The following is a 15,080-nucleotide window of genomic DNA, read 5'->3' as shown; positions in this document are numbered from 1 at the left end:
CATTGAATGCGGAGCCTTTAAGCTTATTGCAGGGCCACTGTTGCCCAGTAATGAGTTGTGGGTGTTACAGCTGGATTCACGTGGTAGCTTGGACGCGGACCACACAGCTGATCATGATCATCAATTCCTCAATAACTCGTTGGTGGCTGAACCGCCACCACCATTAAACACCGACATGGAACGCCGCCAGCTTCAGCTGAATTTCACTTTGCCGGGGAATTCCGCTTTGCTGGGCCGCCCTCCTTCGTCTGCATTGACTTCCATGGGCATGTTTGTCAACCCACAGGGGCGCTGGCAGCTTAAGTACCAGTCCTTGCGTAACCAGAGTAAGACACGGATGTTGCCATTACTTCAATGCTTGCCTTAGTTAGCATACGCTGACTCGGTCTCTGCCTGCAGCAACACCGGCCGTCTATGACATATCGCCATCCGACTCTGCTGCAGTGTTGGAGGTCTTCAACAGCCCTCTTGTGTCATTACCGGATGCTGCAGCGATTTGTGCATCACGGCCTGGTGGTGGATACCTAGCCACCCTTTTAACGGCCCTGGAGAACCAGCGCTTGGCTGAGTTGGCTAACACTCAGGATGTCTGGCTTGGACTTTCCCGCACTGCTGTTCCTCCAGCAGGTGGTAACAGCATGGATGCTGTCAGCGCTTTGCCGGAGCTTGCTGCCATTTCACCTGTAATGGATCAACTTGAGCAGTGCCAGTTAAACACAAGCGCTGGTAGCAATTCTACCTCGGCAGCAGCATCCAGCTCGATCGATCTGTCAAGCATAGGCAGTGCCCCAAGAAGCTATGCATGGACATGGCAGGATGGGTTCAATAACCGCACAGTGGCAGATGGGCTGCGGGCAGGAACCAGTGGTGCTGGCTGGACAAACTGGGGCCGCTTGGAGCCGGACAACAAGGATGGAAAGGAGGGGCAGTGTGTCACTATGCTTTCCCAAGGGGCTGTCGCTGGGCAGTGGGTTGATCGGTCATGTGACACGCTACAAGTTAGTGCAACGCATCCGTACTGCACTACCTTTTGTTCCTGACGTACCTCCTACTGCAGGCGTTTGCTTGTCGAAGACCTGCAATTGGCATCAGTCCAGTTCCAGGTAAGCAGCGGTGACGTGCTCTTTCACGTGTAAGCGGCTCACACAAAGTCTTGAGTGTTCTGCAGGCCGAAGACCGCGCGTATTGGACTACGTTGGTGGTGCTTCAAATTCATCAGCGGCATTTCTAGATGACACAATGTACTGGGCGCCTGGTGTTCTTCGTACCTGGGAGGAGGCTAACGAGGTATGCAGAACTTGTTCAAACATGTCAACTGGAGGACCTACTGTGGATTGCTTGCAGGTTTGCAAGCAGGCAGGTGGATGGTTACTGGAGGCTCGCAATAGTGATATCAACGATCTTGCCATGAGATTGTGCTTGAGCGTTCGCTCTGCAAGTAAGTGCTGTTTGATCACCGAGTACCCTGTCGCATCTTGCGCACCCAATTCATGATTGGGGTATCACTGCAGTTCGTTCAACTGTCAGCACGACGGGTGGTGGCTGCTGGTTTGGTCTCTTCAGTGCTACTGGAGGTGGAACGGAGGAATACGCGTGGGGACAAAGTGGCATGCGTGGAAAGCTCAGCTATGCCCCACAGCCTCCGTGGGCAAATACATACCCCCAGGTGTGCTTTGCGGTTGCGCAGGGCAATTTGTGTTAGCTGACTGGCGTTCTTGTGAGCAGAAAACGTATACTACGCAATGCGGCGCGTTGGGCATGCCAGCGCCCGCAGCTTCGGCAACGGAGTCAGCTGGCTGGATGAACGCAGATTGTTCATTGCGGCTGGCATTCCTGTGTGAGCGGCCAGTGCCGCCGGCACCCGGCGCCATCGTCGTCCAGTACCGCCATGGCCGGGTCTTGCATGTCCATGGCGCGAAGTCAACAACAAGCAGTCCGGGAGAACCATCCTACGTTCATGGCTTTTCTTCATTCGATGATGCCGATATCGCTTGCCAGCGGGTGGCAATGAGACTCGCGCCGGCCCCATCATTAGACCACCTTGCAGACCTGGTGGCCGCAGCACACACTGCGATGACATTGGGCATCCAAACACCAGCCTCGAATGGGAGCTCAAGTGGTCAACTGCAACTGTTTTGGCTGGGCGGGGATAACGGTTGGGGAAACTCTCTTGGTGGTGTTGTTCAATGGCTAGAGAGTCAAGATGCTGTACTCAGCTCGGATACAGGCGCGGGATTGGGCAACTCGCAATATGGCTGGCCTGCAATGCTGGGGCCAACAGCTGATATGTGGGAAAATGCAGCTACTCTCAAGTCGGTCACCAACTTAGACCGTTCCTGTGTCGCACTATCCTTGACTACTGGAAAATTGCGTCTGCTTCCTTGCAATGTGGCGCTCCCATACATTTGCTCAAGTGGGTCTGGCTACAATCTGCGCTGTGTTCTCACTCTTACACATGACGTACTGCACCTGCAGGTAAACTGCTACCAGACCTTGTAACGACGCGCGTTACAGCCACTGGTCCCAGTAGCTCAACCGCTCTTAACACCGGGTCAACCCCATCGACATCATCATCCAGCGGTGCAGCTGCCGCTGCGGCAGCCGTCTTTGCTCCAGCTACTGGCGTTCCAACGGACCGACGAGCCACCTACGCATTTTTTAGGACACCGCTGCCTTTTCCTGATGCAGCAAGAGCTTGCTCAGACTTTGGTGGGCATGTGGTGCCTGTGAAGAGCCGCGACGAGGATGTATACTTGTCTGCGATCATGGCACGCCAGGTGACATCATTGCTTGTTTCGCTAACATTTCTACAATGATTCACAATGTTCTGTGCAGCTCACAGCATGGTTAAATATTCGAGGCTTCTGGATTGGTCTGCGATTTAACCCGTTCCTTGGGGACGGGGGCTCCTATGACTGGGAGGATCCACAACCGGCGGTATGATGCTGCATTGCATTTGATTGTTTGCTTCACATTGAATTGTATTAAATACCGCTGCCCATGCAGTCGGCAATACCCTACTCAAATTACGACCAATCTTTAGACTATGAGCCTACGTGCCGATCAGTGGATTGCTGCTTGGTAACGCGCGTTTACTTTGATGCCATTTCAATGGCCGAGGCCAGAGCTGCAATTGATACTGCAGCTGATGTGGGCAATGGCGCGGGTGATGTATCCGCTTCTGGGGGACCACTTCTGACAAGCAAGGTTGACCTTAAATGGGCTAGCATCAACTGTTCATTGCCTCGGCCATTTGTATGTCGACGTAAGTCTGAACACAACATTTGCTTAGGCAATGACATGTGCGGTCATGGTAATGGTGTGCGATTGCGGGGTCATATGCAGGTGCTGATTCGGACGGCCAAGTACACAACATGACCGCGTACGTCTCAGCACACAACGTGCCATTGGACTGGGCAGCAGCCAACAACGCATGCCAGACTGGCATACGTGCAGCATCGCTGCTTCCTACTGCGAACATCAACTTCCTGCGCAAGTAAGTTGTCACAGTGCAGTGTATGGCCTTGTACATATGACTCTCGTGTGTGCACAGTCGATCATCGTTGGCACTCAGCGTGGCATATGAGTCTGGTGCATTTGTCCCATCTCTTGGAAATTCTGTTATTGGAAGTGTGACACCAAGGCAACCACCTGCAAATTTTTCATCGCTTCGCCCGCCCCCGCGGCCGCCAAGCCCTGTAGTTGGCGTGAACCTAACTGCAGCGGCCTGGGTATGGCTGGGTTTAAATGCAGACCGGTTTGGCCGATGGTATTCTACTGATGGGTCCCTTCTGACTTTGGTTGATGTATCCCAACAAATTGGAGACGTCGCCGCAGGCATTGTTGCATCAGCTGCATGGCCAATAAACGATCCTATGATGAGGCTTTGCCTAGCTGTGGACCTCAACAGCACACGCGCTATGCTGCTGCCATGTGATACAGATTTGGCATACTTGTGCTATGGTAAGTGCACAAAATCAATTAATAACACGACAAGAAAGGTGATGCGTCCTGCAATGCCTCAGGTGGCCTTCAACCAGCTGCGTCTCTGCTGACTCCATGGGGACAGGAGCTTCTGGTCATCGGTCATCGATTACCGTACGCAGCTGCTGAAACAGCCTGTCAAATGCTGGGTGCGCACCTGGCTTCGTTTACAGCTGACACCCCCCGTACGACGGGTTCTCGCATGGTGGCGAATTCGCTGGGATCCGCCGCAAGCTTCTGGATTGGTTTAGATGACAACAAGTGAGTCACGAATGGAAAATGGTAGGGTCACAACATATACTCACCACTATTGACAGCTGCTGCGAGGACTGTAAGCCGGATCAAGGTCCCATTGGGTGTTACCAGTGGACAGATGGCCGAGACACAAGCCTCTCATACAACTACTTTGACCCCCTGATCGGCCTTCCACTGGCAACACCAACTGCGTCAACGGCAAATTGTACTGCTGCAAGCGCAAATTCCCTCAATGTATGGACGAATCGCAATTGCAGCGATTTGTTGCCAGCTCTGTGCATGCGTAAGTACTGTCCAACGTCATCCGTGTTTGGTTAAATGCAAATGGTGCAAGCGGGGCATTGCAAATGAATCGCAGGTCAGCGCCGGCCGCCAATCCTTTACCAATATATGGACTGGTCACGAGAAGAAGACAGCGATCAATGCACTGCTGCTCATGAGTACCTGTTCCTTAATGCTTCTGCAAGTCGCACTGATGCAGAGTCAGCGTGCCGTGCCCATGATGCACATCTGGTGTCGCTGCACTCCGCACGTGACATGCAAATTTTGGCAAACATGACCGCCCGTGCCTACACAGAGTACAGGTGTGTACCTGAGGCAGGATGTCCACCTGAGAAATGATCATTTGGCGTTGAAAACATCATCCTATCAGGCGACAAGCCCTCACATTGCGTGTTCCAGCGCCATATGATTCATGGTGGATCGGTCTCAGTTACATGCCCACTGGACTGTTAACTGGCTCTGCAACAATCAGCAACGCTTCGCATCCAAGTGCTACGCCGCCAATGCGCTGGACGGATCAGACTCCTTATGACTATCCAGCTGCGCTGCCCGCAATTACCGTTTCCTCTGGATCAGCATCATTACTGTCGGAGGTTCCCCTACCCGCGGTTACTATGCCCCGCGATGGATGGTGCTACAGAACCGCGTCGCTCCAGTCTTTACCGAGTGCAGGAGACCCTAGCAACTCAATTATTGCTACAACAGTGGACTTGATTGCCACGCAGTGCATCAATACGCACCAGGTTATGTGCGCTCGCCCTGTCCTGCTTGCACCAGTCTTCATCGCAATCTCAGGCGCATATCAGCTTCGCTTCTTTTCCCAGGCCAAACTATCCAAGGAAGAGGCAGTCCGGGTGTGTGTGCAAGACTCCGGCACCTTGGCATCACCTTTGTCAAGCGACTTAGGCATGGTTTCGCAACGCCTTCAAACAGAGTTTCCCAGTACACGCCAAGGACTCCCAATGGCCTGGATTAACGCAACGGCTGCCTCACGTGGTGGGGTGTTAGACGCACATTGTGTTGCTTTAGCCGCTGGCGGAGTACCAGTCGCTGCGAATTGTCAAACGGAGCTCCCGTTTGTTTGCCAACGTGAGTGGCAGGTGCTGTTACATAAAGTGCACCGAGGAATGAATAACGCAACGTCACTTTGCAGGACGTCTCAAACCGGAATCATCTCTGGAGGTTACGAGCACTCAAACTGGATATACGATGGCACGGATTCTTGGCGTCTCAAACTTCCAGTTTTATCTAATTTATGCAAATGCCCAGCGAGCAGCTAGTGCATGCTATGCTTTGGGTGGCTCTTTGCTAACTTTGCGTAATGATGACGAAGCAGACGCTCTCGCGCGCCTCGTTGGCGGTGCATCAGGCAAGTGAAGCGTCGAGTGTGTTAAATACTGCTTGCATCATTTACCTGAAAAACTAGTTGAAATTTTGTAGAGGTCTTATGGTCGGGCTTATACTGGTCTGCTGGAAGCTTCTACAATGTAGACGGTTCTGAAGTAGCTTATCTGCGATGGCTGGCCGGCGAGCCTTCTCTGGTCACTACCAAGCAGCAGCAAGCAGGTGCGTCGCAGTACTGTGTCGCACTAGTGCGGCAAGTGGGCAAGACGCCGAGCTGGCGAATGCGGGCTGTATCCTGCATAATGGAGCTTCCATTCATCTGCCGAGGTATGCGGCATGCATGTTCACTCTGAAGCTCTGCAGCATAGTTCTCAAGCTAGCATTAATTGCAGAGTCCGCCCAAGCACCATCCCTGACTACGCTGAGAGGCACACAGACCGTAGCATTCTACCCTTCTCTTCATATGCCTGCAACAGACGCAGCTGCTGTATGCAGAGCAAATGGCATGCAGCTAATCCGACCCACAAGGGCAGATGATGTTGTGTGGGTCCGAATGACATCAACACGCATGTGGAAACCCTCGGCTGAGAGTCCTACCACGCTGGCCACCAATGCAACTAATGCAGTTTGGACGGGACTGGTTATGAGAGTACTGCTGCCTGCGGGATTAATGGCCACTTCTGTCTCTTTGTCATGGTGGCCCGGCGAGCCTATCACAACAAATGGCAATCTGTCAAATGTTGCTTCTGCTGTCGTGCAGCGAGTGTCAGCTATGGGTTACGGTGTTGAACAGGGGCTTCTTCCAGGAACATTCGTGGAACACTGTATGGCAATAAGTCTGCAAGAGATGGCCACCTCGCAAGCCCGCAAGGCAGACGACACAATGGACGACTTACTTGTGATGTTGCCATGCAATACACCATTGAGTTTCATGTGCCAGACTCCTGACTCCAGCCCGCCTGTTCCGGACCTTGCATTTAGAGTTCCTGCCGTTGTGGGCAGCAGCTTCGAGGTGTTTAAGACTTCAATGGGAGTTACTGATGCTGATACTGTTTGCCGTACCCGCGGTGGCAGGTTGACGTCTATACACTCAGTCAGCGAAGAAGCCGAAATTATGGACGCTGTCCAGCGTCATATTGGTGATGTTGGTATGGAACCAAGGTATAAAATCCGTACCGTGGCTTGAAGAGCCGGGTGGTTTACACTGTTGTAAACTCTTCAGGTTTTGGATTGGTCTCGCCCTGTTTAATAGCCTAAGTCCAAGATGGATGGATGGAAGTTTTTATGACTATTCAAATGCACTCAGAGTCAACACGTTGGTCACGTCCAACACGTCACAGCCCTTGTGCTTTGCTGTCTCGTCACGAGGTTGGATTTCCCATGGCTGCGCTATACCACTCCCTTTCATATGCCGAGGTACGGCCTAGCTAGGCGACATTTCTTTGTAGCAGCAAGCTCACAAATGCACCGCTCTTTCAGTTCCTGATGCGGATCCACGTTGGCAGTATGCACGACGAGTGCTGCGTGCTGCGTATTACTATTATTACTTTACATGGCGTCCAGCAACGGAGTCGGACGCGGATGCGGCATGCAGGGCTATTGATCGACACCCAGTGTCATTTCAGAGTGTTACCGACTTGCAAGAGTTGGGCGTCTCCATGATTCAGGATGTGGCCGCGTTTGATGTCACGGTACGGTCATACTTGCAGCCGTCCGATAGCGAGTCCTGCTGCTCACGCCGCGCATGCCTTGCAGGCAATTGATAGCACGCAGCTTAGTACCGTCGCTGCCTTTTGGTCTGGATTATCTCTGAAGCGCTTCGTGGTTGATGCAAGCTCCAATGTCACGGTGCTAAAGTACATTTGGCGCGATGGCACTCCCTTTGATATGGACTCGGAGATCGCGCGCTATCTACAGCTCCCGTCACCATCAAATGCTTCGGTGGGAAGCTGCATAGGGATTGACGTTGCAACTGGCAAAGCTATCTTTACTAGTTGCTTGAGTACATATTTCTATATATGCAAAGGTATGGATTTCTTATGTATCAAATGCGAACAAACGTTTGCTGTACGGTGCTAACGCACAGGTGGAACATTTCCTTCTATGTACCTGGATTTTGATGGGTTCCGACTGTCATACTACCCAGAGGCAGCATCAGCTGTTGTTGCACAGTCTATATGCTCTAGCAGCTCTTCAGGTTCTGGGGGCAGCAGTAGTGATTTCTCTGGACTTGTGATGAAGGGTTCACTCGCATCTCTCCGTACATCTGATGAGGAGCGTGCGGCTGTGCTGCTCACAGACATGGCAACGAATGCTGGCAACGTGACGACTTCGGTTGATGTTTCTGCTGGGCTGCTGCTTGTGCCATCAAGTAACAAGAGCGCGAGTGTCTGGATCGGACTGCAGCGCAGTGCACCAGTGCCATCTACATTTCGGTAAGAACGCTCGCATATGTTGCATGTTTTGAAGAGCGCAATGAGTAGGTGCTTAACAGGTTTACGGATGGCACTGGTGTAACTTACACTAACTGGGCGCCTGGCCAGCCGCATGATATGGCTATTGTTCCGAGCAACGACTCCAACAACTCTGCTCTGAACAGCGCAGATGCATTGTGTGTGCGCCTTCTTGTTTCTGGCGAGCCCAAGAGCTCTGCATGGTACACAGCGCCTTGCTCACAGCAGGAACTGCCGTTCATATGCAAAGGTTAGCCAAATGCTTTACAGTGTTGTCAACCTGTGTCGTGGCTAATGCATTTGCAATGACAGCTGTCTCTCCGCTGCCTGAGCCAGCAGCAAGTTGGACATGGGGTGGTTGGGAATATCTAGTGTACATGCCTTCTTTAGGAATAACCGATGTAGATTACCTTGGTGGCTTGAGTTTCGATACCGCCCAAGCAACTTGTGAGCACGTCGGCGGCTCGTTAATGAGTGTGGAAAGTACACCCGAGCATGAGGCAGCCCTGGCCAATGTTGCTTCATGGTCTAATAATTTCAGCATATCAGCCGCCATTTGGGTTGGGGTGCGTGCTATGGTGGTATTGGCAGGCGATGATACGTCGTCCACTGCAAAAATGTCCACTGACACCGCTACACTGAAACTTGAGTATGTGGATGGCTCGGAGCGTATCTGGAATGGGGCTGGTCCGCCATCTGCGGTGCTTGCATCTGCGCTGTTGCAATGGCAAGCACGCTGGGGTACCAATACTTCAACGCTTAATGGTACTGTTAGCGAGGGTATGTCAGCTGGCTGCGTTGCGTGGGACGTGTCTCCACAGTCTAAAGGCGGGCCCGGCACTTACATTATATTGCCGTGCAAGTCGCGTGTATCGGCCTTCATCTGCAAACGTACGTTCGAGTATGCGCGCATGTGTGTTCTGGTGGTTAACTTTAATTGCTATGGCAGGTCCTGGAAGCAAACCGTCCTTGGTGACCATCATCAATGACACGCGCTACACGGGTTATATGTTGCCTGCAAAATGGCTGCCAGCCGATGAGGCTGACAGTGCTTGCTCACGAGAAAACCAGGTAAGTCACCCAAAACATCAAATTGCTCTTACCCACCTGCATGTTCGCATTGCATGGTTTATGTGGCTGCAGGAGGATGGGATTTGGCCATCCGAGCTGATGCTTAGGCAGCAGCCCCACAACCCTTCACGTCTGGCAGTATTGGCATCGCCATCCACAGTTCGGTCCCTAGCAACGCAATTGAGTCCATTTCTCCAGTTTACGAACACTAGTTTGGTGCACATTGGTCTTGTACTTTCTAAGCTGTCTACAGGGCTTACAGCAGCTAGCTGGCGTGATGGCTCGTCTTATCTCTTGAATTGGGCAGCTGGTGTTGCAGGATTTGGTGAGCTTGCAGACTCGCTTCAATTGGAGCGTGTATGCGTGGCTGTGAATGTGACATCGTCAGCGTTGGTCAAGGTATCTTGTGAATCTCAGCTTCCATACGCTTGCAGTGGTGCGTTCTGGAGTATATGTTCATCAGCATATGCATGATGAAATGAATGCCGACTTGCAGGACCCCCGTTGCCTGACTTGGTTTACACGTCTAATCGTGCTTCTTACATGGTATTCTCAACCGACTTAACGCGGGAACAAGCAAGAGCGGTATGCAAGACCGCTGGAGCAGGTTTAAGCCTGTTTACCCCAGCGCTTACTTCAGCAGCGACTGTGTCAGAGGCACAGCTTGTTACAAAGATTTTCAAGCAGGTAGGCGGGATACCTGGTGGAGATTAATTTGCGCATTTAATGTTGGAACAATTTGTAGGTCATGCCTGCGCGCTCGCAATTCTGGATTGGGTTACGGGCTGTGTCCACAGTTTGGTCGTGGCAAGACATGCCAACGCCTACCGCTATGGCATCCAATCAGAATGGCAGCAGTCTGCTTGGTGGATACAGAGCGTGGTCAGCTGGTGAACCGGGGGCAGGATTAGCAAGCGGGCTAAGCTGTGCAGCTGGAGAGGTGGTGGAAGTTGGCTCAGGAATGGTACTCCAGTGGAGACCGGTTGATTGTGCACGTGCAGCTCTTCCTTTTGTCTGCAAAGGTGCTACATATGCTTAGTGCGATAGCTCTGATTGCATGTCAACTGTGTCTTACCTGAAATGCAGTGCCGCTGGCGGTGCCACCACCCCAGCCCAGCGGGGTGCCCTTGTTCGACTACAATGGTTACCAGTATTTGGTGGCCACTCCAAGTGCAACTCAGCCGGTGCGGTATTATATTGTGCAACCTTGATTGTGGCCGCATTGCATGCATTCCATTGTAATGACTACTTCTGCTTCAGGTGTCATTCGACATTGCTTCTGTCACGTGTGGCCAGCTCGGAGGAAGGTTGGCACTGTTGCAAGATATCAATCTACGAATGAAGCTGTTCCAGGTACGTTCCATCAGGATTCCTGCTCTATCTGCACTGCTAGAATACAAATGTGCATACAGGAGGCCCTAGACCTACCAGCAACATTCAAATCAGTGATTTTTGGTAATATGGATGGTTGCAAAGCGACTGGAGGTGTCAACACATATATTCCTCAGCGCTTAGTTTTAAACCAGGCTAATGGTGTATCCATATTGGCATTGTGGACAAATATGATCTTAACTTCTGGGCGACCACGCTGGGCCGATGGCACATTGTTTTCGGAGGAGCAGCTTGCATTATGGGATAAGTCAGGAGAAAATTATGAGCCAACTGCACCATCACCTGTGGCAGTATCCCTGCTAGGTGCAAACGCTTCTTCAGCCCCGCCACCCTCGATGTTGGGTGGAGGAAATGCGGTTGATCAATGTGGCACAATTGCCTTTGGTCGATGTTCAAACGGCCAGGGATTGCTTGCATGGCAGTCCAGGCCATGTGAATCCGACCTTGGCTACATCTGTGAACGTAAGCATTTTGTATTGCTGTGTACCTGACAAAACGTTTGATTTGGGTTTGTGCAGGTCTACCACCCCCTACAGTAATAGTTTCCAGGGGTGCCAATGATTACCTAATCTATAATCACTTTTTCACGCAGCGCCAAGCCCATACAGTGTGCGCAGCGGCAAGTTCTGCCCTCACTTCTCTGCAAGATGAGCAGGAACAGTCATGGATGTTGGAGCAAGTCTCCAGCATGCTGATAGAGCTGACGTTTGCAAATGCCAGCCAAAGCACTGACGCTCCGCCAAGCGTTTCGTATGCTATTCTGCTTGGCCTTGACAACGGTCGTTACTTGGATGAATTCCGGTAAGGCTGTGATAGCTTGCTATCCTTTTTAAGGCCAAGAATGATGCCCGACTGGCCACGATGTGAACAGGTGGATTGATGGAAGCCCTTTTGTGTACAGCGCGTGGGCACCGGGTCAACCCCGCAGTGTCAGCCACGTCGGCTCCACGTCTAATGGCGTGTCTTTCTGTGTTTCACTGCTGTCCGTGACGGGAATGTGGCAGGTATGGATATGAGTATGGTCCAGGCGTGTGTGCGTGCTTGAGCATACGTGAGAACTGCAGGTTGTCGACTGTGCCACACAGAGCCTCTTTGTTTGCAAGCGCCCACGTGCGCCGCCTTCGTACCTCTCTCCTGACATGTCTCCAACCGTTTCGTATCCGGTGGTAACTCTAGCCCAGCCACCTCCAGTAAAGTCTTCGACAGGATCCGTGAATCCGATTTTGCCGCCAGCTGTTTTTATTGCTACAGAACCAAATCCTCCTTCTCCACCAAAACCACCAGCCATGCCATGGCGCCAAGGGGCTCGGCCGCCTGCAAAACAGCCAGCACCGATCCCAAGTGGCAATCATGTGAACCGTCCCGTGGAGGCTGTAGCACCCGCATTGCAGTTTGACGACTTCCAACAGACCTGGCCACGCCTTAACGCCACACCAATGTGGTCTTCAGACCCTTTATCTCCAGTACCTGAGGCACGCCAACGGCATGCCGCTACACCACTGATACGTTTGCCTAACATGACTGCAAAATATGATTCAAGAAAATACATGTTCGTTTATGGCGGGACCGTCAATAGCAATGCTCAAGATCCAGTTGGCATTATGGATGACCTCTGGCTTTTGCAAATTCGGCCCAACATCAGGTAAGTGTTGAGTCACAGCAGTCAGTTATTAAATCGATTGGGGATGCCACACCGGCCGTGCGGATGCAGTTGGACCAAGATGCGCTGCTTCGGCTCTCCGGGGCCGCGGCTTGATGCAAGCTTGCATTTCCATGCGGATATGCTGATACTCACAGGAGGAATCACATTTGATGCTGGGTCAAACTCGTGGACACATGCACAGTCCACGTATATGATTGACTTGCTCCCTCTTGTGCTGTCATTGAAATCTTGCATGTCTACCAAGCTTGTGCTGCCCACTCTTCGCTGGATCCTGGTTGACCCTCTTTCTGAAGGCATACAGAATAGTAGTGCACCCTGCCCATTGCAGTCACCTAACACTGCGTCTCCAATGGTGACTGGTGCCTCCGCCGCCCCCATTGCAAATGGTGGTCAGGTCTTACATCGCTTGGTATATGGATCTGGGACGGTGAGTGCGAGTGGATGTTTATGACAGAACAATGCCAATTCGCTAAACGGGTTCCAACCAGGCTGTCCATGCTCGTTCATATCCCCGGACAAAGGCAGTGCTGCAGTTACCGCTAGACGTGGACATGCCTGGACTAGCTTCAGTAATTTCTGTGCCAACAAACATATACCCCGCAGCGTTTGAGGACTGGTCAACTCTGCATCGAAGGCACGTGCAGGATAAAATTAATGATATGGACAGTGGAAATGAACCTGATATTAACACATGGTTGTCGCTGGCTCCACGCTCGATGATTCATTGCAATGGGAGTGGATTGCTAGTTACATCTGATGAGGTGCACCTCCAGGGTCTGGCATTCATTAATTGTCAGGAGTTTGCGGTGCACATTGTAGCTCCTCGAAACGCGGTTGTGACCATCACAAATTGCTGGTTTGAAAAGAACTCAGGTAAGGATGACAGCTTGCCTCGATGGTCTATGTGCAAAACACCCTTTCATACAGGTTCGGCATTGTTGGTTACGTCAGGACGCGTAGTCATTCAACAATCAGTATTTCGTGACATACACGGAACTGCCATTCTTATGGATGGATCAAACGCCACCCTGATGATACTGGAGCACTCATGGCTAATTGACAATGACGCGGCAAACAGCAGGTACGTAGGGGAATCCACCAACCAGACACCCGTTGCTCTTGTCGTCCACATTCAACCTGTCCTTGTGTAGGAGTGCGGGGCTTGTAGCTGTTCACGGTGCATCTGTCAGTCGTGTACATGCTTGCACATTCATGCGAAACCATGGGGCTCGTGGGCCAGCGGTATATCTCGCGGATGGACACGGTGTGACCATCTTCACAGAGTCACATTTCACTGGCAACTCCGCAGCGGAGGGAGGCGGAGCTGTGTATGCTGAGGGCGGGTCTATCCTCTTTAACAATAACACTTTTCAAAGCAACATTGCTGGCAACGGAAGTGGAGGCGCTGTAATGTGCACCCAGTGCATTTACCTGGGCATCTTCAACAGTCATCTCGAAGACAACCTCGCCCAAGGCGCAACCACGGGTGTGAGTATTGAGGGAGGCGCGGTATTTGCAGGCCAAACATGCATCACCCACATACTTGCAACCAAGTTTGAGGGCAATATGGCCAAAAGCTTGGGACATGGTCTTGCCAAGGGTGGCGCTGCTGCGGTGTCAACATCATGCACAGACATGAAGGCCCAAATAGTGTTCGGGGACGTGGTCTTCTTGAATAACTCAGCAGACGCCAGTTCGCTGTTTCTTCGAAGTCCACAACGAAATGAGGAGGCCCCACGTGCGTTTGTGAGTAAATTGCATATCACTATGGGTGACACACAATCAGCCCCACCAATCTATGTTGATCGTGTTGGTGTCAAGTATACCTGCGATGTGGACCTTGCAGTGGTAACAGCTACATTAGCACAGCTTACAGCCTCGAGCCCCAGCATTGAAGGCCCCATCAACACAACAGGCATCCAGGAACCTTTGGTTGCCCTTATGAACAATTTCTGGTACACCAGCCATTCCGACACCAGATATTACAATTGCCCTTCATGGCTTAGCAAGCCTTTTTCTTCGTCCGAGCGCCAGGCCTTGTTCTATATGTCAGTTTGGGAGTCGGCATCCAATACTGACACCAGTCAACTGTCGCCAAGTGTGCTGCAGCTGTCCGTCAACACAGATGCGCCATACCTTGCATTTTACAGTATTGATCCATTAGGGCGGCTTTATACGGCTTTGGACAACATGATGACAGATTGCTGTCTCGATGGCTGTCCATACACACGTGAAAGTAGCTTGCTTGTACTTCCATTGGGAATGTATGATACGGATTTGTTGCATGATAAATCATGCTACAACATCAATATATCTGTGCAATCATTATTTGACGGGAACGCTTTGGCCTACCCATCCTTAAACCCGGTAACCTGTTGCCTTGGCCCCTTTACCCCAGACCTAGCATCTTCAGGGGTGCATGTGGACAAGGTTGTATTCAGTGATGAAGCGCTGGATATGCTCCACACAGCCAACCACATACTTGTTGTGCATGCCAATTATTGCGGGTACACCGTGGACAACACCTGCACCCAAATGTGCATGTTGCCATCATCCGGATATACATCTTATGGCAATTGCGCTGCCTGCTGGAGTAGCCGTGCGCTGTCTACCATGGTTTTCTGCCTTCTGCTAGT

General features: G+C 51.7%; 2 protein-coding genes across 2 annotated transcripts; both read left to right on the top strand.

The window, feature by feature from the left end:
* The first annotated feature begins 458 nt into the window (after positions 1-458).
* On the top strand, positions 459-13,404 carry CHLRE_03g143747v5 (uncharacterized protein). Its single transcript, XM_043060351.1, has 37 exons — positions 459-998; positions 1,058-1,103; positions 1,169-1,287; positions 1,345-1,438; positions 1,512-1,666; positions 1,726-2,413; positions 2,476-2,777; positions 2,836-2,937; positions 3,007-3,265; positions 3,346-3,496; positions 3,554-3,963; positions 4,026-4,245; positions 4,302-4,522; positions 4,598-4,823; positions 4,892-5,610; positions 5,675-5,890; positions 5,962-6,192; positions 6,258-7,026; positions 7,088-7,281; positions 7,345-7,556; positions 7,621-7,891; positions 7,952-8,300; positions 8,360-8,568; positions 8,631-9,209; positions 9,268-9,389; positions 9,462-9,825; positions 9,886-10,076; positions 10,135-10,411; positions 10,476-10,573; positions 10,650-10,742; positions 10,802-11,243; positions 11,300-11,582; positions 11,653-11,785; positions 11,846-12,423; positions 12,493-12,871; positions 12,933-13,317; positions 13,372-13,404. The coding sequence occupies exons 1-3, from the start codon at positions 913-915 to the stop codon at positions 1,229-1,231; spliced, it is 195 nt and encodes a 64-aa protein (XP_042925481.1). The 5' UTR covers positions 459-912; the 3' UTR covers positions 1,232-1,287; positions 1,345-1,438; positions 1,512-1,666; positions 1,726-2,413; positions 2,476-2,777; positions 2,836-2,937; positions 3,007-3,265; positions 3,346-3,496; positions 3,554-3,963; positions 4,026-4,245; positions 4,302-4,522; positions 4,598-4,823; positions 4,892-5,610; positions 5,675-5,890; positions 5,962-6,192; positions 6,258-7,026; positions 7,088-7,281; positions 7,345-7,556; positions 7,621-7,891; positions 7,952-8,300; positions 8,360-8,568; positions 8,631-9,209; positions 9,268-9,389; positions 9,462-9,825; positions 9,886-10,076; positions 10,135-10,411; positions 10,476-10,573; positions 10,650-10,742; positions 10,802-11,243; positions 11,300-11,582; positions 11,653-11,785; positions 11,846-12,423; positions 12,493-12,871; positions 12,933-13,317; positions 13,372-13,404.
* On the top strand, positions 4,349-13,404 carry CHLRE_03g143767v5 (uncharacterized protein). The gene is made up of 25 exons (XM_043060352.1): positions 4,349-4,522; positions 4,598-4,823; positions 4,892-5,610; positions 5,675-5,890; positions 5,962-6,192; positions 6,258-7,026; positions 7,088-7,281; positions 7,345-7,556; positions 7,621-7,891; positions 7,952-8,300; positions 8,360-8,568; positions 8,631-9,209; positions 9,268-9,389; positions 9,462-9,825; positions 9,886-10,076; positions 10,135-10,411; positions 10,476-10,573; positions 10,650-10,742; positions 10,802-11,243; positions 11,300-11,582; positions 11,653-11,785; positions 11,846-12,423; positions 12,493-12,871; positions 12,933-13,317; positions 13,372-13,404. Exons 1-2 carry the CDS (start codon positions 4,472-4,474, stop codon positions 4,796-4,798), a joined length of 252 nt encoding a protein of 83 aa, XP_042925480.1. The 5' UTR covers positions 4,349-4,471; the 3' UTR covers positions 4,799-4,823; positions 4,892-5,610; positions 5,675-5,890; positions 5,962-6,192; positions 6,258-7,026; positions 7,088-7,281; positions 7,345-7,556; positions 7,621-7,891; positions 7,952-8,300; positions 8,360-8,568; positions 8,631-9,209; positions 9,268-9,389; positions 9,462-9,825; positions 9,886-10,076; positions 10,135-10,411; positions 10,476-10,573; positions 10,650-10,742; positions 10,802-11,243; positions 11,300-11,582; positions 11,653-11,785; positions 11,846-12,423; positions 12,493-12,871; positions 12,933-13,317; positions 13,372-13,404.
* Positions 13,405-15,080: the final 1,676 nt, after the last annotated feature.

Source organism: Chlamydomonas reinhardtii, chromosome 3 (assembly GCF_000002595.2).
Source record: "Chlamydomonas reinhardtii strain CC-503 cw92 mt+ chromosome 3, whole genome shotgun sequence".
NCBI classification, from domain to species: Eukaryota; Viridiplantae; Chlorophyta; class Chlorophyceae; order Chlamydomonadales; family Chlamydomonadaceae; genus Chlamydomonas; species Chlamydomonas reinhardtii.
Note: the sequence above shows the minus strand (reverse complement) of the source record. Positions and strands in the feature narration are given on the sequence as shown.

Coding starts and splice junctions, on each gene's coding strand:
- CHLRE_03g143767v5 (XM_043060352.1), top strand. CDS start 4,472: ATGTATGGACGAATCGCAATTGCAGCGATTTGTTGCCAGCTCTGTGCA. Junction 4,523..4,597: donor GTTGCCAGCTCTGTGCATGC/GTAAGTACTGTC, acceptor AATGAATCGCAG/GTCAGCGCCGGCCGCCAATC.
- CHLRE_03g143747v5 (XM_043060351.1), top strand. CDS start 913: ATGGAAAGGAGGGGCAGTGTGTCACTATGCTTTCCCAAGGGGCTGTCG. Junction 999..1,057: donor GGTCATGTGACACGCTACAA/GTTAGTGCAACG, acceptor CTCCTACTGCAG/GCGTTTGCTTGTCGAAGACC. Junction 1,104..1,168: donor TGGCATCAGTCCAGTTCCAG/GTAAGCAGCGGT, acceptor AGTGTTCTGCAG/GCCGAAGACCGCGCGTATTG.